At 46.3% G+C, this 20,262-nt stretch overlaps 1 protein-coding gene across 2 annotated transcripts in view; it reads right to left on the bottom strand.

The window, feature by feature from the left end:
* Positions 1-20,262, bottom strand: part of RNF216 (ring finger protein 216) — a 164,623-nt gene that overhangs the window by 11,660 nt on the left and 132,701 nt on the right. For both annotated transcript variants that reach the window (XM_025401926.1, XM_025401927.1), the window contains exon 15: positions 12,662-12,884. In XM_025401926.1, the coding sequence (XP_025257711.1) occupies positions 12,662-12,884 (223 nt within the window). The remainder of the gene's footprint in view (positions 1-12,661; positions 12,885-20,262) is intronic.

The raw sequence follows: 20,262 nt of genomic DNA, 5'->3' as shown, positions 1-20,262 counted from the left end.
CTGGGCTCAAGTGATCTTCTCACTTCAGGCTCCTGAGTAGGTGGGACTACAAGTATGTATCATCATGCCCAGCTAATTTTTAATTTTTCTTATAGAGACGGTGGGGGAGGGGGAGTTCTGTGTTGCCCAGGCAGGTCTCAAACTCCTGGCCTCAAGCAATCCTTCCACCTCCGCCTCCCAAAGTGCAGGGATTATAGGTGTGAACCACGGCATCTGATCTGATCACTCTTATAAAGTGCCAAGCACAGTGACAACAACAGTAATTAACATGCACTGAGAGCTTACTATGCACCAGTCCCTGTCTACACACCTCACATGGACCTCAATTTCACCACAGCTCCCTGAGTCAGGTGCTACGAACTGATTGCCACACTGCAGATGAGGAAACCCTGGCACAGCCAGGTTGTGACGTTGTGACCCAGGCAGTCTAGTCTCAAAGCCTGAGCTGTTAACCACGTAAACCCCTGGGTTTCTGAATCGGAACTTCTGGCAAACCTGACTGGGGTCCTGAGAACACTGCTGTTAGGCTGGGTGCATGTGTCAGAGGCAACTGTTCTAAGGTGTGCTTTATTCCAGAAAGAGTACAGAAACATAAGAGGGTTCCTTCTGAGAAGGGCAGAATTCTAAAACCTCCTTTCTCCCCTTACAAGACATAATAGGGCAAAACAAAATAAAACACTTCTACTCAAGGAAACAAACAGTCAAAAAGCGGAGCAAGGGGCTATGTGTTTTGGAAATTTTTAGGGAACAATCCTCCTTTTCTCATGCTCAGCTTACCCAGAAGTGCATGTGCCATCCCCTGAAACAGCCCACTTGTCGGCCTCTGGTCCCTGGCACTTGGCCTTTGGGATAAAAGCCAGTAGATTCCTCTTGCCCAGAGCGGGAGTGGGGAGCTTGGGAAAGCCCATAAACCTCATTTCTTGAGCCAGAAATCTAAGCGGCACATGGGGGCCCAGCACTGAGGCAAGCAGCTGTAATGCCTCCCTGGGTCACCGGTCTCCAGTGGCCTCTGACCAGGTGCTGTTCTCAGCTCACTGGTTTTGGTCCATCTCAAAGGCGGAAACGAATGCTTCAAGATTTCCTTGCCTGACATGTTTTCTCCTGATGCTACCAAGTTACTTGAATCCCATGAGGGTCCCGTGAAATTTTCTGTCCTCTTCTTGTCACAAAAAACTCAGGGATTTGGTTCTCATCAACATAAAAAAAAATGCCATTATTTCCTTTCCTTATATATATTGATTAAAACAATCTTGGGAAACGCTGAACAAAACACCACAGCTAAAATCACCCAAAATTCCTCACCAGAGATCAATCCTGGGAACATTCTGATATCCTTCCCCTTGGCTGCTTTTATATCCACACCTCACTGTCAAGCCCACTGAGATTCCATTGTAGGTCATGCTCTGCCCCCATGAGGTCCTGCTGCCTTATACAGATTGCTTACTTCACACCCCCTCTCCACAGGAGGCTGGCAAGGATTTCACAAGAGGACCCCGAGGCTCAGAAGATGCAGAGAGTGGCTGGACCACCAACGTGGGCAGTGTGCTGAGGCCAGGGCAGGAGGTCTGGACTTGTAGGTTCCCAGGCCAGATGGCGGTTCCCAACTGTGTGTGACTCAGGCTGGGTTGGTGGGCTCGCCCTGGACAAGCGTCTATAGAGGTTCACCTGAACCTCTGAGTTCCTGTTCATGCCGTTTGCCCTGGCCACTGGGGGCAGCAGGGGCTGCTGGCTGTGTCTGTACTCGCTGCCACGGACCCCATGACTGACCATGGTACATTCCCCCGAGTGCTGCAGCCTCTCTACCTCATCCTTGGCTTCTGGCATAGGCCTTAAGAAGGACCCAGCTGGCCTGGATGAGTTCTCTCTCTGCCCTCCTTCTGGCCCCTCCTAATCCCAGTGAAAACTTTCAAACGAATCCTCAGCACAGCTCCTTTCTGATGAGCAAGGCCAGGCTGAGGCGAGAGGGAGTGGATGGTGATCAGCGACCAAGCTGTCCCTGGATCAGCAGGGCCTCAAAAGAATAAGCGTAATGATGCGTCAGGCCAGGGTAGAAGTGAGCCCTCTAACCACCTGAGGTCAAGAGTTCGAGACCAGCTTGGCCAACATGGCGAAACCCCATCTCTACTAAAAATACAAAAATTAGCCAGGCGTGGTGGTGGGCGCCTGTAGTTCCAGCTACTTGTGAGGCTGAGGCAGCAGAATCACTTGAACCCGGGAGGCACAGGTTGCAGTGAGCCAAGATCACACCACTGCATTCCAGCCTGGGTGACATGAGCAAAACTTAGTCTCCAAAAAAACACCCCAGCACCCCATCGCTGCCCATGGCTACTCCAGAAGGTATACCTATGGACCACAGGAGAATCCAATAAGTACCATGAGGAAGCACACGAATGGCACCATAGTGGGCAGCACACCCCAAATGCAGTGTCGAGGACAAACGTCAAAGCAGAGAGTGAAATGGAGTCTCACCTACCCAGCGGAACTGGAAGAGCATTTTTTTTTTTTTTGAGACACAGTCTTGCTCTATCCCCGAGACTGGAGTGCAGTGGCGCTATCTCTGCTCACTGCAACCTCTTCCTCCCAGGTTCAAGCGATTCTCCTGCCTCAGCCTCCCAAGTAGCTGGGAGTATAGGTGCCCGCCCCACGCCTGGCTAATTTTTGTAGTTTTTTTTTTTTTTTTTTTTGAGATGGAGTCTCGCTCTGTCGTCCAGGCTGGAGTGCAGTGGCCGGATCTCGGCTCACTGCAAGCCCCGCCTCCCGGGTTCACGCCATTCTCCTGCCTCAGCCTCCCGAGTAGCTGGGACTACTACAGGCGCCCGCCACCTCGCCCGGCTAATTTTTTTTGTATTTTAGTAGAGACGGGGTTTCACCGTGTTAGCCAGGATAGTCTCGATCTCCTGAACTCGTGATCCGCCCGTCTCGGCCTCCCAAAGTGCTGGGATTACAGGCTTGAGCCACCGCGCCCGGCCAGTTTTTTTTTTTTGTATTTTTTAGTAGAGATGGGGTTTCACCGTTTTAGCCAGGATGGTCTCGATCTCCTGACCTCGTGATCCGCCCGTCTCGGCCTCCCAAAGTGCTGGGATTACAGGCTTGAGCCACCGCGCCCGGCATTTTTGTAGTTTTAGTAGAAGGGGTTTCACCATATTGGCCTCCATCCGCCTCGGCCTCCCAAAGTGCTGGGTTTACAGGCATGAGCCACCAGGCCCGGCTGGAAGAGCACTTAAAAAAAAGAAATAAGGCCAGGCGTGGTGGCTCATGCCTGTAATCCCAGCAATTTGGGAGGCCTAAGCAGGTGGATCATTTGAGGTCAGGAGTGTGAGATCAGTCTGATCAACATGGTGAAACCCTGTCTCCACCAAAATACGAAAATTAGCTGGGCCAGCCTGGGCGACAGAGCGAGACTCCCTCTCAAAAAAAAAAAACAAAAAAAAACCAAAAAACACCAAACAAACAAACAAAAAAAGACAAGACATAAGCGGATTGCTTAACAGGGAGGGAGAAGGTTTGTTTCCTTTCCTTGAATTCCTTTGAGCTCAGCAGGGTGCAGAAAGCACTAAGCCCGACACAGAAGACTCTGGCTTGCTGCCTGCTGCATGCAGGTAGGGTGGGTGGGGAGGGGAGGAAGACACAGCAAGAGTCTGGGGGGATGGCGAGGACCCAGCCTCTCCACAAACTTGCTGCAGTTGAAGATGGGAAGTGAGGTAGAATTTACCAGAGAGGTTTTAATTAAGAAGAGAGAAACAAAACACACACAAAAATCCTCCCTTAGCTTGTCCCTCAACAACTAAGCCCCACAGTTCTGTCCACGCAGCAGGGTATAGACAGGAGAAAACGAAGAAAGAGAAACTATGAGTGATTAAAAAGGGGAAAAGATTCGATTTATTTTCACAAATCAGATATGAACCGTAATCACCAGCTACAGGCTGACAGTTCCCAAAATAGCTGTTTGAGCGCTTGGCACAAAACTGTTCTTGCCAAAGCCTTTATGATCCTTTTGAGCCTGTTTTTTCAACACTTCTGGTTACCAGGGCTGGCTGTCCATGTGCCTGCTGTCAGCCTCTTGTGACCATGGGGGAAGAATAGGTGGCTTTTCTTCTTCATTGTACTTTTCCTCCCCTTAGAAAGGTGACTGGGAATTGCAAGTCTCGACTGCTGCTTCCCCTCTGAGATTCTGGGGGTGGGTTGGGGCTGGGATCCAGGTCATGTGTGGCCACAGCTGTTGTTAATAAACTTGCAATGATTTCATGAAAGGCTTCCAAAGAGCTGAAGATTTAGTTTCAAATTATTCCCAGATCAGCCACAGATTGCCTGAGCAACAGCAGACCCTTAGCCCCCACCCCTTGCTGTCCCCAGCAACAGGAAGTTGGGGGAGGGAGCAGCGGAGCTTGGAGCAGCACATGCTGTGCAGCTGTGGCCGGGACAGGCGGGGAAGCAGGACAGTGTGCTTGGGAGGAGTGGAGACTTCATGGGCTCAGGGCTGGCCCTGGCTTCTGCAGCCACCTCCTCAGGTCAGAGAGGCCCGGCACCCAAATACCACTATCTGGAGCACCTCCCCAACAAGAACATGGAGGTGGGGGCAGAATGTGGCCATGTTTTAAGTCCCGTCAGGGTCAAGTGCTCACCCAGGGGCCTGTTGGGTCTGCTGAAGACGACATGTAGTAACAAGCACCAACAGGCCGTCTGTACTGGACTGTGCTGCCCTGCTTGGGAAAGCCCTCAGTGACATCGAAACCCTATCTGGGACACTGTTGGGGTGGCAAAACTGCCAGGGCCCCTTTCTACTATTTGCAGCTTCGTTCATCCATGGGGAAGGAGTCCAGCAAGGTCCCCACCCCTCTGCAAGGCTTACATGGTTCATGGGGCTCAGGGACCCTATGGGCACCTAACGACCATGTATTTGTTGAAGGAGCCAGATATTGGTCAGAAGACCTGGGCTCATATCCTGGTTTTACCAAGCTGGGGGATCCTGGGCTAGTGACCTACACATCATCTCTGTCATCTGCAAAGTAGGAAAGCAGTGTCTCCTGGCCCCATGCAGTAAAAATCACACTGCATAGCACGCTCACATGGTGTTGGCTGTGTGGCTATTAAGAGGAAGATGAAGAAACCAAGGTCAGTTTTGATGACAGATCAATGATCACACCCACCCACTCACTTTTTTTTTTTTTTAAACACACAATGGTATTTGTGACAGTAACGAGAAATAACAAGCCAAGGCCAGCTGCGGAAGCTGGGTGATGGGACAACCTGGGAGCTCACTTTATTCTTTTGTAGAAGTAAATTTTGAAGGTTAAGGAAAAAATTCTGAAGCCAAAAATCAGTTTCCAACCTAAAAGTCTAAAATACCTTTCCTTACCAGGTTTCTGCATTTCCTCATCAATCCTCCCTTTCATAGCCTTCCTCCCTAATTCTGACAACATCATGTCCTTCCCCCGCCACTTAAGCCAGGGTCCCAAAGGTCCCCAGGACTTTCTACATGCCTGACCCACTAGGGAGATGCTGCACTGGCCTGAGGGGAGAAGGCAGGTCTGGACACAAGCTGAGGACAAATGACCCGGGTGAAAACCTAGGCTACCATTTACTGGCCACAGTCTTAAGCAAGTTCCTTCATCTGTAAAACTAGGATGATACATCTGCCTTCGAGCACTGCTACAGAACTGAATGTATTAACATCTAGAAATGTTAGGCTCAGTCCACTGTTGGTTTGGAAAAATTAGTATGTCTTAACCAAATGGTTAGGCAATAATTGTACCAAACTAAACTGGCTGTAAAAGTCCTAGGGTTTTATTTGAACTGGGCAGGTTTCAAACTCTTATATTCAAAAGACAAAGACATTGTAGAAAACAATTCTCTGTGGTTTCTCGTAGCCAAAACCCAAGACAAACATGGACTTTGTTTTGTATTGAAAGAGAACATGCTGTTTTGAGTTTTGCCATAGTCTCGAATCCAGACTGCCAGGTGCCTGTTCCTCTCACAATTCGCGCTACCACTCCTGTGGCCAAGCAAGGACCAGTCAGTACATTCATGTTCAGTAAAGTCCCAGGATCACTCTTCCCTTACTGCAAAATAACATCTGTTCACTTATTTGTCAAGAGCTGGCTTTCCACTCTGCTCCCTAATCCAGAAAACTGTGGTTTGCTGTGACTGTTCGCTTCTGGTTTTTTTCCTTCCTAAAAAAGACATCTTCTTTATAAGACTCTTAGTTGAATGCTTTTGGCTTCATTTTGATAACTAACAGGGAAAGTTACTATTCACCATTTGAGCTCTTAATGTGGAGTGGCAGTTCAGGTTCCCAAGCAATCCCTAGTCATTAACGATGAAAACTCAACTTCCCTCCAAAACCATGAGGGGACAACTCCCTCACTGACAAATAAGAGATTCTTCCTGGCCCTGCTGGTTAATTAAGCCGGAGAAAAGGCTTGTGTGACAGTGCATGCTTTGTTTCACTGAACTTCTGAATGGCTTTGTGTTCTCAGAAGCCCCAACAGATGCTGGGTTGGAATTGGATCGGTCTCCTGGTGAGAATCAAGGAAACGGGGCTGATTGCTGTTTTGATGGGAACGGGACAAACGGAACAGAATCTCCAGCTGTGGCTACCAGAGGAAATTGGAGGGATTTGTATTTGCCTGACCTTCCTTTCAAACTTTATTTTGAGCAAATCTAGAACCTTTCTCAGGTTAGAAGATGACGATCCAACAAGAAAACAAGTCAGTGCATGCGATGGCACCCAAACAAGGAAACAGCACATGAGAAACCCACACCATCAATCCCAGGCATGGGAGGAGGCAGCAGAAGACACAGAACAAGGAGGAGAAGAAAGAAAAACGGCGCTGAGAATAGGCCAGACCGTTAACACCCGCCCTCACGCTAACTCCCACTCTGCCCTTTGTCTCTAGAGATAAAATACTGCCTGTGGAGCTCTTCAGAGTTCCAGCTGAAAAAAAAAATTATTTTTTGCAGGATTCATGAAGTTCCTAGAGATGGTTGCCTCCCACTGTGCTAGCTGTAGGGGGTGGGGGAGGCACTGAGGAGGTGAGTCAGCAGAAGGGCTGTGCCTGGGAATGTCTGTCACAAAGGGGCACAGCCTGCCTGGTGAGCGCTTCCCACTGTGGCTGCACCTCCAGATAACCCAGCAAAAGAAGGATGACTCCGGCTTGGCTTTCTATGTACAAAAAGCCTCCCTTTCTTCTACACATCTCCTCAGTGAGAGGAGGGCAGGCTAGCTAAAGGCTTCATTGGGTCACAAGCTTTGTAATCTGAGTGACTTTTAGGAGTCCCTTATTCCAGCTTCCCACCCAGTGAGGAGCTTGTTCCATGATAAAACGTTCCTGAAATGGAGAACACCCGGTTACCACAGAGGACTCACATCTTTTCAAAACCATGAGTAGCTCTCAGGATTATACATGTCTTTCCCTTTTTTTTTTTTTTTTTTTTTTTAAGATGTGGTCTGACTCTATCACCCAGGCAGGAGTGTAGTGCACAGTCAGGGCTCACTGCATCCCTAACCTCCCCGGCGCAAGCAATCCTCTTACTTCAGCTGGGGGAGGAGCTGGGAAAATAGGTGTGCACCACTACCCCTGGATAACTTTTGTATTTTTTGTAGAGATGGAGTTTTGCCATGTTTCCAAGGCTGGTCTTAAACTCCTGAGACTCAAGAGATCTGCCTGCCATGGGCTCCTGAAGTGCTGGGATTACAGGCATGAGCCACTGCGCCCAGCCCAATTACGCATTTCTTTTTCTTTCTTTGAGATCAAGTCTTGCTCTGTTGCCCCAGCTGGAGTGCAGTGGCGTGATCTCGGCTCACTACAATCTCTGCCTCCTGGGTTCAAGTGATTCTTGTGTTTCAGCCTCCCGAGCGGCTGGGAGGTCCTCCCAGCAACAACCTATAGTGGCTGAGCAGCAGCCCCTTGGCTGGGCCCCACACCCTCTCCTTTGCCACAGTCCCCACCATGCCTTCCTGCCTCCTAGGCCTAGTGTGCTCCATCCAGACATCATTTCTGCTACCACCTGCCCCTGTGGTAACTTGGGTCTGTGACCCCAGCAATCCATGCTGTTTGTTTTCTATGTGAAAATTTTCCCATGTTTCTTTTCCTCCGTGTTTTAAAGTGCGGAGATATATATATATATATAAAAAATTACTTTTTGTACTATTCTAATGTAAGCATATATAAAAATTGACATATCTCCTATTTTTTGGGATATTTAAATGGTGTTGCTAAATTTATACAACTTTAAATAACTCAGTGAACAGTTGCAGACAGAACTTTGTGAACTTGTCCAACTGTCTCCTGAGGATAACCTTTTCTAATTAAGTGGAACTCCCAGATCAAGGACACGCACTACATCTTCTGATTTGTACACCGTAACTGCCCACTATGCCCAATTACAGTGTAGGAGATGCCAAAAAATCTGAAAATTACCTACTAGCAGCCAGGTGCTATTTTCATTTCCATTTACTTGATTATTAGGGGTGGCTGTTAGTCAATTCCACCAGATTGTGGCCAGGTAGAAAGGAAAGCAGCTTTTTTTGTTTTTTGGTTTTTTTTTGGAGACAGGGTCTTGCTCTGTCACCCAGGCTGCAGTGCAGTGGCACGAACATGGCTCACTGCAGCCTTGACCTCCCAGGCTCAAATGATCCTCCTGCCTCGGCCTCCCAAGTAGCTATGACGACAGGCGAGCACCACCAAATCTGGCTAATTTTTGATATTTTGTAAAGACAGGGGTCTCACTATGTTGCCCAGGCTATTCTTAAACTCCAGGATACAAGTGATACTCTTGCCTCGGCCTCCCAAAGCACTGGGATTACAGACATGAGCCACTGCACCTGGCCAGCAAGCAGCTTTTTTCCCTACTTATAATTCTTTTTTTAAACTTCCTCTGTCCATTTTTGAGTTGAGGTGAATAGACCATAGGGAGACTCCTCAGTATAACATCTTCCTCCACAGACATTCTGGCTGGGTCTGTAATGGCTACTACTTCCCATCTTGCTTGCAGTTGGGGAAGCATGTCATTAAGTTCTGGCTGATAGGACTGAAGAAGTAGTGACCTGTTGCAGCTTCTGGAAGCCTAACATTACTTAAGAGATAGGTAAGCAGTCTCTTTGGCCTTACTCCACCCCTTTGCTGCTTGCAATGTGGATTTATCAGCCAGAGCTCCCTTTTAGACAATGACCATATGTGATCTAGGGGTGGCAGAATAGAATGCTGGAAGCAACTGGATCCTAGATAAGAGGTGCTAGACCGTCCCTGAGCTGTTCACCTCTGTACTTACACACAGAGGAAAAAGACACTTCTGTTTTTCTTTTTTTTTGAGATCCCAAAGTGCTGGGATTACAGGCATGAGCCACTACACGCGGCCCCACTTTTTTTTTTTTTTGACAGAGTCTCACACTGTCACCCAGGCTGGAGTATAGTGGCGCAATCTCAGCTCATTGCAATCTGTGCCTCCTGGGTTCAAGCAATTCTGTCTCAGCCTCCTGAGTAGCTGGTATTACAGGTGTGCAGCACCATGCCCGGCTAATTTTTACATTTTTAGTAGAGACAGGTTTCACCATATTGGTCAGGCTGATCTCGAACTCCTAACCTCAGGTGATCCACCCGCCTCGGCTTCCCAAAGTGCTGGGATTACAGGCATGAGACACTGCGCCTAGCTTTAATTTTTTTGTTTAAATGAAATGGGGTCTCGCTATGTTAACCAGGCTTGTCTTGAATTCCTGGGCTCCCGCGATCTGCCCACCTTGGCCTCCAAAAGTGTTGGCATCATAGGCATGAGCCACTGTGCCTGACCCTTTCCCCCAGTTTTTCATGTATCCCTAATCTTTGTTTATGATGTCATTTGCCAGTGAGAATTTATGGTTTTTTAGTCTGGCCTTGATGTAATGCTTCTCTTGATGTAATGCAAGAAACCTTCTCTTCTCCAAGATTACAGAAGCCATTCCCTTCATGCTGCCCTCTCTCTCTCCATGTAGCAGCTAGAGTGACCTTGGAAACATAGCCCCCTACAATGCCCTGAAATGGCTCTAATCACACTCCAGACCTGAGGCCGGCCTCTGGGCCAACAGCTGTCACATCCCTGTGGCTCTCCACCTACAAACCTCACCTGCTTTCTTTCTGATCCCCAAAAAGGCCCTATGTGTTTGATTTCCTTGCCAGCCTTGCTCCTCCTCTAGGTTGCACTGCAAATTACTCTGGCCCCCATCTATTTAAAAGCTGGCCTCCCTCCTCCCACCCGACCATTCTCTACTGCATCACCTGTTCTTCTGAAATACTCCACAGATTCTTGTAGATTGTATTAGACCATAAGCCCAATAAGGACAGGGGCTTTCTGTTCAGACTAATTCTGGCAACACTACACAATTAAGAATTAACAGATAAAGGCTAGGCACAGTAATCCCAGCACTTTGGGAGGCCGAGGCAGGTGGGTCATGAGGTCAGGAGTTTAAGACCAGCCTGGCCAACATGGTGAAACCCTGTCTTTACTAAAAATACAAAAATTATCTGAGCGTGGTGGTGTGTGCCTGCAATCCCAGCTACTCAGGAGGCTGAGGCAGGAGAATCACTTGAACCCAGGAGGTGGAGGTTGCAGTGAGCCAAGATCGTGCCACTGCACTACAGCCTGGGTGACAGAGCAAGACATGGTCTCAAAAAAAAAAAAAGGAATTAACAGATAAATACACCTATATAATTTCTCCAATGATTTTAAATGGCATTTAAAAAAATCACACATTAATTTCTGTTTCTGGTCTCTATCTTGTCCCTTTGATCTATTTGCCTATTATTATGTTCACCTACGTGTATTAATAGCTTTACAGTAAAAAGTAGTTTCATTTTCAAAATAAGTCAGTTTTTAAAAATCCTACTGAATTTAGATGTGAATTGCATTAAATTTCTAGGTGACTTTGGATAGAGGTGATCTCTCTGTAATACTGAATGTTTTCTTAGAGGACAGGAATGTTTCTCCACTAAACACTACCGAGGCTCCCTTCACTCTTCCCAGTGAAAGCTGAGAAGTGCCATGTGTCACCAGGCCTGCCTCCTAGTGGCCTTGGTCCACTTGCTCCAGGTCAGCAGGGAGCTCACTGTCACATGCAATCGCCTTTTGGTAAAGATGTCTTCTTGCATTATGACATTATTCTGACCAGGTGTGGTGGCTCATGCCTGTAATCCCAGCACTTTGGGAGGCCAAGGCAGGTGGATCATCTGAGTTCTGGAGTTCGAGACCAGTCTGGCCAATACAGTGAAACTCCATCTCTACTGAAAATACAAAAATTAGCCAAGTGTCGTGGCATGTGCCTGTAGTCCCAGCTACTTGGGAGGTTGAGGCAAGAGAATCAGGAAGCATTTGAACCCGGGAGGTGGAGGTTGCAGTGAGCTGAGATCACACCATTGCACTCCAGCCTAGGTGACAGAGCAAGACTCTGTCTCAACAACAACAACAAAAATCGTTATTCTTATAGATCAGCTTTGAACAGTGCTTGTGCTTGTTTTTAGTTTAAAATAATTTTAAGAATTGATATTTTTTTTTTTTGAGACAGACTCTTGCTGTTGCCCAGGCTGCAGCGCAGTGGCATGATCTTGGCTCACTGCGAGCTCTACCTCCCCAGTTAAAGTGATTCTCGTGCCTCAGCCTTGTGAGTAGCTGAGATTACAGGGGCGTGCCACCATGCTTGGCTAATTTTTGTATTTTTAGTAGAGACAGGGCTTTGCCATGTTGGTCAGGCTGGTCTCGAACTCCGACATCAGGTGATCCACCCGCCTCGGCCTCCCTAAAGTGCTGAGATTACGGACGCGAGTTACTGCGCCCAGCCAAGTTTTCCTTTCTTTACATATAAAACACTTATAAATAAAAGTACTTAGAACAGTGTCTGACACATGGTAAGTGCCCAATAAACATTAGCTATGACTGTCTCCAGTATCTACTATACCTTTTACTCTCTTAGCTAAGTGCACTGACTAGCAGTTTCAGAACATAGGATTGCTGATTGATAATGTTATACTTGACTTTATTTTACTACTAAATGTATGCTAACATCTGTATTGAAATTTGGGGTCTAAAAATATTATTAAGGAATCATCTTTGTAATACTGTATTTTTAAAGCTTAAATCAAGAAGAAATATTTGATTTCTTAAATGTCTTTTCACCATCTACAGACACCATATAATGATTTACGTTAATAGAGGTTGTTAATATTAAACCATCATTGCATTTCTGGAACAAACTCACTTGGTCATGCTTTCTATTTGCTAATATTTTATTTAGATAATTTAAAATCTAGATTACATGTAAGTCTCATAAGAACATCTATAGTTTTATTTGTTAGGGCTATCTCCATCAGGCTTTGGAATCAGTGTTATGCTGGCTTTGAACAGATACATGTATAAGTTTCCTTACTTTGCTCTGGAATATTTCAGAGGGCATAGAATAATTTTATTTCCTGAAGAATTAAAAGAATTTGCCTACAAAACTGTTAGGGCCTGCTGCTTTGAGCAGCATGAGTAGCAGCTGATACTTTCTCAAATTTTTTCTTTGGTTATCAGTCTATGTAATTTCCTATATTCTTTTCCTAAGTCAAATTTTGTTATGTATATTCAAAATACTCGTCATAAAAATATATTTCTATTTTCTCCCTATAAAGCAATAGCCAGCCATGTGTCTACTTACAGTGGGATCGGTCCAGAGAGAGCACCTTGAACACTCTTGGCAAGGGGCTCCTGGGGAGCGGGGATGTTGGCAGAAATGGTCATATCCATTGATAGAAACTCGACAGAGGTAGCACATCTGGGCACCACAGCGGCAAGACATGCGGTTGCAGCCTTCAGATTTGATGAGGCCAGTCCCACACTTGTGGCATTTTCTAATGCGGGCAGCAGTCATTTTTTCTTCACTGAAATAAGAAAATATAATTTGGAGCTGGGAGGGACAACGAGGAGGAAAAAAATATGGCCATTAAACATTTACTTATTTCCACATAAAATGATCACTTATGGTTTTTTGTGACATTAAGCAGTGAAAAGAGCCTAGGTTTTGGAGTCTGAGAACTGCTTCAAAGTTTTAATTCTATGATCTTTGGTAAATTATTCACCTGCATGGAGACTCAGTTTCCTCATTTTTAAACTGTGAAAACACAACTTTCTCATGGTGTTTTGAGGATTACAGACGAAATATAAAGCACCCTGGCACAGTGCCTAGTAATTGGCATTTAGAAAAGGACTGCCCTATTTGTTATAGGAATCCCTGTAGGCTTAAAATGGAGAGAAAAGGCTGAGCATGGTGGTGCACGCTCCATTCCGGTGTAATCCCAGAACTTTGAGAGGCCAAAGCAGGAAGATCGTTTGAGCTCACGAGTTTGACACCAGCCTGACCAACATGGTGAAACCCTGTCTCTACTAAAAATACAAAAATTAGCCAGGTGTGGTGGTGCACACCTGTAATCCCAGCTACTTGGGAGGTTGAGGCAGGAGAATTGCTTAAACCTGGGAGGTGAAGGCCGCAGTGAAGTGAGACCGCGTCACCACTGCATCCCAGCTTGTGTAACAGAGCGAGACTCCATCTCAAAAAAAACCCAAAAAAACACAAAAAAAAACCACACACACACACACACACACACACTGTCAAGGAGATAAAATTTAGATAAAGTGCATTTAGTACTATTACCTTAATGAGTCACCTTAGTAGTACATCTGTTTATGATTTTAGTTACTCAGCAACTGTGAAGACACTACTCAATGTTCTATGACTCAAGGTTCTACCTTTTTTTTTTTTTGGGATGGAGTCTTGCTCTGTTGCCTAGCCTGGGGTGCAGTGGCTCCATCTCAGCTCCCTGCAAACTCTGCCTCCCCGGGTTCAAGAGATTCTCCCACCTCGGTGTCCCGAGTAGCTGGGATTACAGGCACCCACCACCATGCCCGGCTAATTTTTTTTTTATTTTTAGTAGAAATGGGGTTTCACCATGTTGGCCAGGCTGGTCTGGAACTCTCGATCTCAGGTGATCCACCTGCCTTGGCCTCCCAAAGTGCTGGGATTACAGGCGTGAGCCACTGTGCCTGGTCGATTTTTAAAATTTTTTTTTGAGACTCACTGCAACCTCCATCTCCTGGGTTCAAGCAATTCTCATGCCTCAGCTTCCCAAGTAGCTGGGATCACAGTTGTGTGCCACCACACCACCACACCTGGCTAATTTAATGCCCGGCTAATTTTTGTATTTTTAGTAGAGATGAGGTTTCACCATGTTGGCCACGCTGGCCTCAAACTCCTGACCTCAAGTGATCTGCCTGCTTCGGCCTCTCAAAGTGCTGAGATTACAAGTGTGAGCCACTGCGCCCGGCTAGACTCAAAGTTCTAATGAAAAACTTTTCAATTTGAAAAGCTATCTGCCCAAACACAACTGCAATTTTCTACAGCACAAACCTCCTTTGTAAGAGCACCCTGAGACTGAGGTGTGGCTTTAAGTTGTGGCACTCCAGCTGCCTGGGGCTGGCTGACTTTCCCTGGGAAGCTGCTCAGGGAGAGAAGAGGCTGTAAAAAATTAAGGTTACAGTCTTTTCACGAAGGCTTGGAAAGACGGTCTACTTGCTTGCTCATCCTGGCACTGACATGAAATAATAATGAGTATGGAGGGAGAAGAAAAGGCTCCCCTAAAATGGACAGAAGAATACATAAAGCACACCTGCAACTCAACATTGCTGAAATGTTCAAACAGCTATTCAACACTGCACATCTACTCAAGTCCTTTGCTTCTGCATTTGTAAGTGTACTACTGGATAGGGCCAGAATGGAGTGTTGTTATGGGATGTGGTGACTACCTAGCCAGTAATATAAAAGTGAACAGTGAAACGGGGGAAAAATCATGGTTGATTCCTTCAGAGAAAAGGTGGTTTGGCAACTAGATTCTCAATCAGGCAGGAAACAGCCTCGCAGGATGTGCTCCTGGGGCAGGACAGGAAGAGAAGCCGGGGCTGTGACTGTGGTTGCTGACCTTGCGCTCACACAGGAAGGCTCAGGGCCTCCTCTACGCAGTCAGCGACAGCCCGCACTCCTGTAGTTATCTGCGCTCACCACCAGCCAGCGTGTGGGTAACTCCTCTCTGGGAGCCGTGCCCTTCAGATCTTAGCCCATCCCCTTTGTGAGTGTGAGGATGTATGTGTGTATTTATTGTTTTGTTGTGGTAAAATGCACATAAAATTGACTGTTTAAACCATTCTAACATGCAATTCAGGGATATTTTGAGTATTCACGATGTTATACAATCAATATCACCACCTAGTTCCAAGACTTTTAAAACCCCAAAAGGAAACCCTGTACCCATTAAGCAGGCATTCCCCATTCCTCCCCGCCCTGCAGCCCACAACTTGCTTTTGGGCTCTATAGATTGCCATTCTGAGGCTAGGCAAATGCCCATATACCTCTGATATTTCATAGGAATGGAAATCATGCCGGGCGCGGTGGCTCACGCCTGTAATCCCAGCTCTCAGGGAGGCAGAGGCGGGAGGATAGCTTGAGCCCAGGAGTTCGAGACCTGCCTGGGTAATATAGCGAGACCCCGTTCTCCACAAAAAAAGGAAAAAAAAAAAAAAAAAAAAAAAAAAGACAGGAATGGAAATCATACATATGCTTTTGTGCCTGTCTTCTTTCACTTGGCGTGTCTGAATGTATCACATTTGTTTATTCATCAGTTGATGGATTATTTTTGCTTTTTGGCTATTGTGAATTGTGGTTAAATGAACATTATTGCACAAATTTTGTATGGACACTTGTTTTCACTCAAGTTGGGTGAGTACCTGAGAGTGGAACTGCTGGGTCACGTGGTAATTCTATGTTTAACTTATTGGGGAAAGCCAACTGTTTTTTTTTTTTTTTTTTTTTTTGAGACGGAGTCTCGCTCTGTCGCCCAGGCTGGAGTGCAGTGGCCGGATCTCAGCTCACTGCAAGCTCCGCCTCCTGGGTTCACGCCATTCTCCTGCCTCAGCCTCCCGAGTAGCTGGGACTACAGGCGCCCGCCACATCGCCCGGCTAGTTTTTTGTATTTTTTTTAGTAGAGACGGGGTTTCACCGTGTTAGCCAGAATGGTCTCGATCTCCTGACCTCGTGATCCGCCTGTCTCGGCCTCCCAAAGTGCTGGGATTACAGGCTTGAGCCACCGCGCCCGGCCGGGGAAAGCCAACTGTTAACTATGGTGGCTGTACTATTTTCTACTACCACCTCAATGTACACTGGTGTCATTTCTTCTATATCCATGTCAACATTTGTTTTTTTCCACTGTTTTCATTATAGTCATCCTAATAGGTGTGAAGTGTTATCTTACCATAGTTCGATTTGTATTTTCGTAATGACTAATGACGTTCAGCATGCTTTCATGTGTTTGTTGGTCATTCGTACATCTTTTTGGATAAATACCAATTCACATTGTTTGCCCATGCTTTTTTTTGAGACAGAGTCTTACTTTGTCATCCAGGCTGGAGTGCAGTAGTATAGTCTCAGCTCACTGCAACTTCTGCCTCCTGGGCTCCAGTGATTTCCCACCTCAGCCTCCTGAGTAGCTGGGAATATAGGTTAACGCCACCATGCTGTTATTTTTAAATTTTTTGTACAGACTGGGTTTCACCATGTTGTCTAGGCTGGTCTTAAACTCCTGGGTTTAAGCTATCTGCTTGACCTTGGCTTCTTAAAGTGTTGGGATTACATGCGTGAGCCACTGTGCCTAGCTGTTTGCCTATTTTCTTTTCTTTTTCTTTTTTTTTTGAGATGGAGTCTTGCTCTGTTGCCCAGGCTAGAGTGCAGTGGCGTGATCTCAGCTCACTGCAACCTCCATTTTCCAGGTTTAAGCGATTCTCCAGCCTCAGCCTCCCGAGTAGCTGGAACTACAGGCATGCGCCAGCACGCCTGGCTAATTTTTGCATTTTTAGTAGACATGGGGTTTCACCATATTGGCCAGGCTGATCTCGAACTCCTCATCTCGTGATCCACCCGCCTCAGCCTCCCAAAGTACTGGGATTACAGGCATGAGCCACCACGCCCGGCCTGTTTGCCTATTTTCTGATTGGGTCGTTCCCTTATTGCTTTCAAGATTTTCTATGTGTCTTTGGCTTTGAACAGTTTGACTCTGATGTATCGTGGTGTGGACTTCTTTTGAGTTCATCCTACTTGGAATTCATTCAGCTTCTTGGATGTATAGATTCTTGTTCTTCATCAGATTTGGGAAGTTTTCAGCCATTATTTCTTCAATATTCTTTCTGTTCATTTTGCTCTCTGTTCTCCTTTGGGCTTCCCCTTAATGTGAATATTGGTATATCTGATGAAGTTCTATAGGTCCCTTAGGCTCTATTCACTTTTCTTCATTGATTTTTCTTTCTGCTCCTCCTCCAATTGTATAATTTCAACAGCTGTATCTTCAAGATCTTTGATTCTTCGGCCTGCTCAAATCTGCTTCTGAATTCCTCTAATGGAATTCAGTTCAGCTATTGTAATTTTGGGGTACAATATTTGTTGGTTTCTTAATTTCTTTTTTTTTTTTTTTTTGAGATGGAGTCTTGCTCTGTCGCCAGGCTTGTGTGCAGTGGCGCAATCTCAGCTCACTGCAACCTCCACCTCCCAGGTTCAAACGATTCTCCTGCCTCAGCCTCCCAAGTAGCTGGGACTATAGGCAACCACCACCACACCCAGCTAATTTTTGTGTTTTCAGTAGAGACGGGTTTCACCATGTTGGCCAGGCTGGTCTTGAACTCCTGACCTCAAGTGATCTGCCCATCTCGGCCTCCCAAAGTGCTGGGATTATAGGCGTGAGCCACTGCGCCTGGCCAGTTTCTTAATTTCTTTTTTTTTTTTTTTTTTTGAGACGGAGTCTCGCTCTGCCGCCCAGGCTGGAGTGCAATGGCTGGATCTCAGCTCACTGCAAGCTCCGCCTCCCGGGTTCATGCCATTCTCCTGCCTCAGCCTCCCAAGTAGCTGGGACTACAGGCACCCGCCACCACGCCCGGCTAGTTTTTTGTATTTTTTAGTAGAGACGGGGTTTCACCGTGTTAGCCAGGATGGTCTCGATCTCCTGACCTCGTGATCCACCCGTCTCGGCCTCCCAAAGTGCTGGGATTACAGGCTTGAGCCAAGTTTCTTAATTTCTATCTATACTCTCTACTTGTTCATACACTGTGCTCCTGGTTTCCTTTAGTTCTTTGCTCATGGTTTCACCTGGCTTTCTGAGCATATTTAAGACAGTTGATTCAAAGCATTTGTCTAGTACACCCAATGTGTCCTCAGAGATGGTTTCTATCAACTACTTTTTTCCCTGTGAATGGGCCATTCTTTCCTGTTTGGTTTATAAATTATTGTTGAAAACTGGATATTTTGAATATTATACTATGAGAAGAGCCTAGAAAACAGGTTGCTTTTTGTAAGGTTTGTGATTGTTTAGTGACTTTTAAAAGTTATTTTTGTAAATTAGCCAAGCATGGTGGTACATGCTTATAATCCCAGCTACTCGGGAGGCTGAGGCATGAGAATTGCTTGAGGCCAGAGGCGGAGGTTGCAGTGAGCTGAGATCTCACCACTGCCACTGCACTCCAGCCTGGGTGACAGGGCGAGACTCCATCTCAAAAGAAAAAAAATAAAAATAAAAATAAAAAGCGGGGCCAGGCGTGGCAGCTCACGTCTGTAATCCCAGCACTTTAGGAGGCAGAGGAGGGTAGATCATGAGGTCTGAAGATCGAGACCATCCTGGCTACCATGGTGAAACCCCATCTCTACTAAAAATGCAAAAAATTAGTCGGGTATGGTGGCACACATGGCACATATCTGTAGTCCCAGTTACTCAGGAGGCTGAGGCATGAACCTGGGAGGTGGAGCTTGCAGTGAGCCGAGATAGCGCCACTGCACTCCAGCCTGGGTGACAGAGCAAGACTTCATCTCAAAAAGAAAAAAAAAAAAAAAGAAAATGCAGGAGACAGAACAACAAGTTAAATAATACCATGGGAAACCAGCCAACTCTAGAAGACATTCTACAGGCCAATTATCCTTACTTTTTTCAGTAAGTGAATGGCATAACACAGTGTGTCGGGAAGAGAGAGTATCCTCATTAAAAGAGACTTAAGAGAAATAATTATCAAATGCAATGAATCTCGTTTGATCCTAACCTGAACAAACTAACTGCAGTACACATGTAAAGCTAATTTGAGATAATTAGCAGAACTGTGAAATTAGTACGAGATATCAAAGACTTAAAATTTTAATTTTAGTATTATTGGTGGTCATAAAGGTAAGCGCTATAGAAGAAAAATTTTTATGGGAGAAATGACATGCTGTCAGGGATTTGGATTTGCTTGAAAGTACTATAGCAGTTTAAAAATAAGAAACGGACGGCCGGGCGGGCGCGGTGGCTCACACCTGTAATCCCAGCACTTTGGGAGGCTGAGGCGGTGGGATCACTTGAGGTCAGGAATCGAGACCAGCCTGGCCAACCATGGCCAACAAGGTAAAACCCTGTCTCTACTAAAAATTCAAAAATCAGCTGGGCGAGGTGGCAGGCGCCTGTAATCCCAGCTACTCGGGAGGCTGAGGCAGGAGAATCGCTTGACCCGGGAGGCGGAGGTCACAGTGAGCCAAGGCACTCCAACCTAGTTGACAGAGGGAGACTCTGTCTAAAAAAAAAAGAAGAAAAGAAAGAAAGAGAGGGAGGGAGGATCACTCAAGCTTGGGGGGTCAAGGCTGAGGTGAGCTGTGATTGTGCCAATGCATTCCAGCCTGGATGACAGAATAAGACTCTGTCTCAACGGGGGAAAAAAAAGTTCTGACATTTGGCAGGACTCTGTGGCTCTTTGGTCCCAGTGGGGCTGTATGATAAGGCAAGTTGAAGCCCCTGGAACACCCTCTCTCTAAAGAAAACATACTACCAGATTCCTTTGGGCATCTTCAAGACTAGCACCACCATCAAAGACTTGTAAGATGCAGAGGCGATGATTCTCTCATGTCTCTTTTTACTTTTCATTTGGCTTGTACAGAAGAATGGCTCTTGGAGGACAGTGTACTCTAAGCCTCAAAAGATGCTGACTAGATGTGGCTGCTGTTCCAGATGTTGTTTCTCACCAGAACAAACAAACAGCCCTGGCAACTGGTATGCCGTGACTGATTTGGAAAATGCTTTTCCTGTCTGTTCAATAATCAGAGAAAACCAGCAGCCAGTGAGGACCTTGATTATCTATCATCCAACAGGATAACACACTGTTCTACCACCTGAACGACACATGCAGATAGAACCTGGTGAACAGGAAGTAGCA

The sequence above is a fragment of the Theropithecus gelada genome, chromosome 11 (genome assembly GCF_003255815.1).
Source record: "Theropithecus gelada isolate Dixy chromosome 11, Tgel_1.0, whole genome shotgun sequence".
In the NCBI taxonomy this organism is placed as follows: domain Eukaryota; kingdom Metazoa; phylum Chordata; class Mammalia; order Primates; family Cercopithecidae; genus Theropithecus; species Theropithecus gelada.
This window is presented reverse-complemented; position numbering and strand designations above follow the sequence as displayed.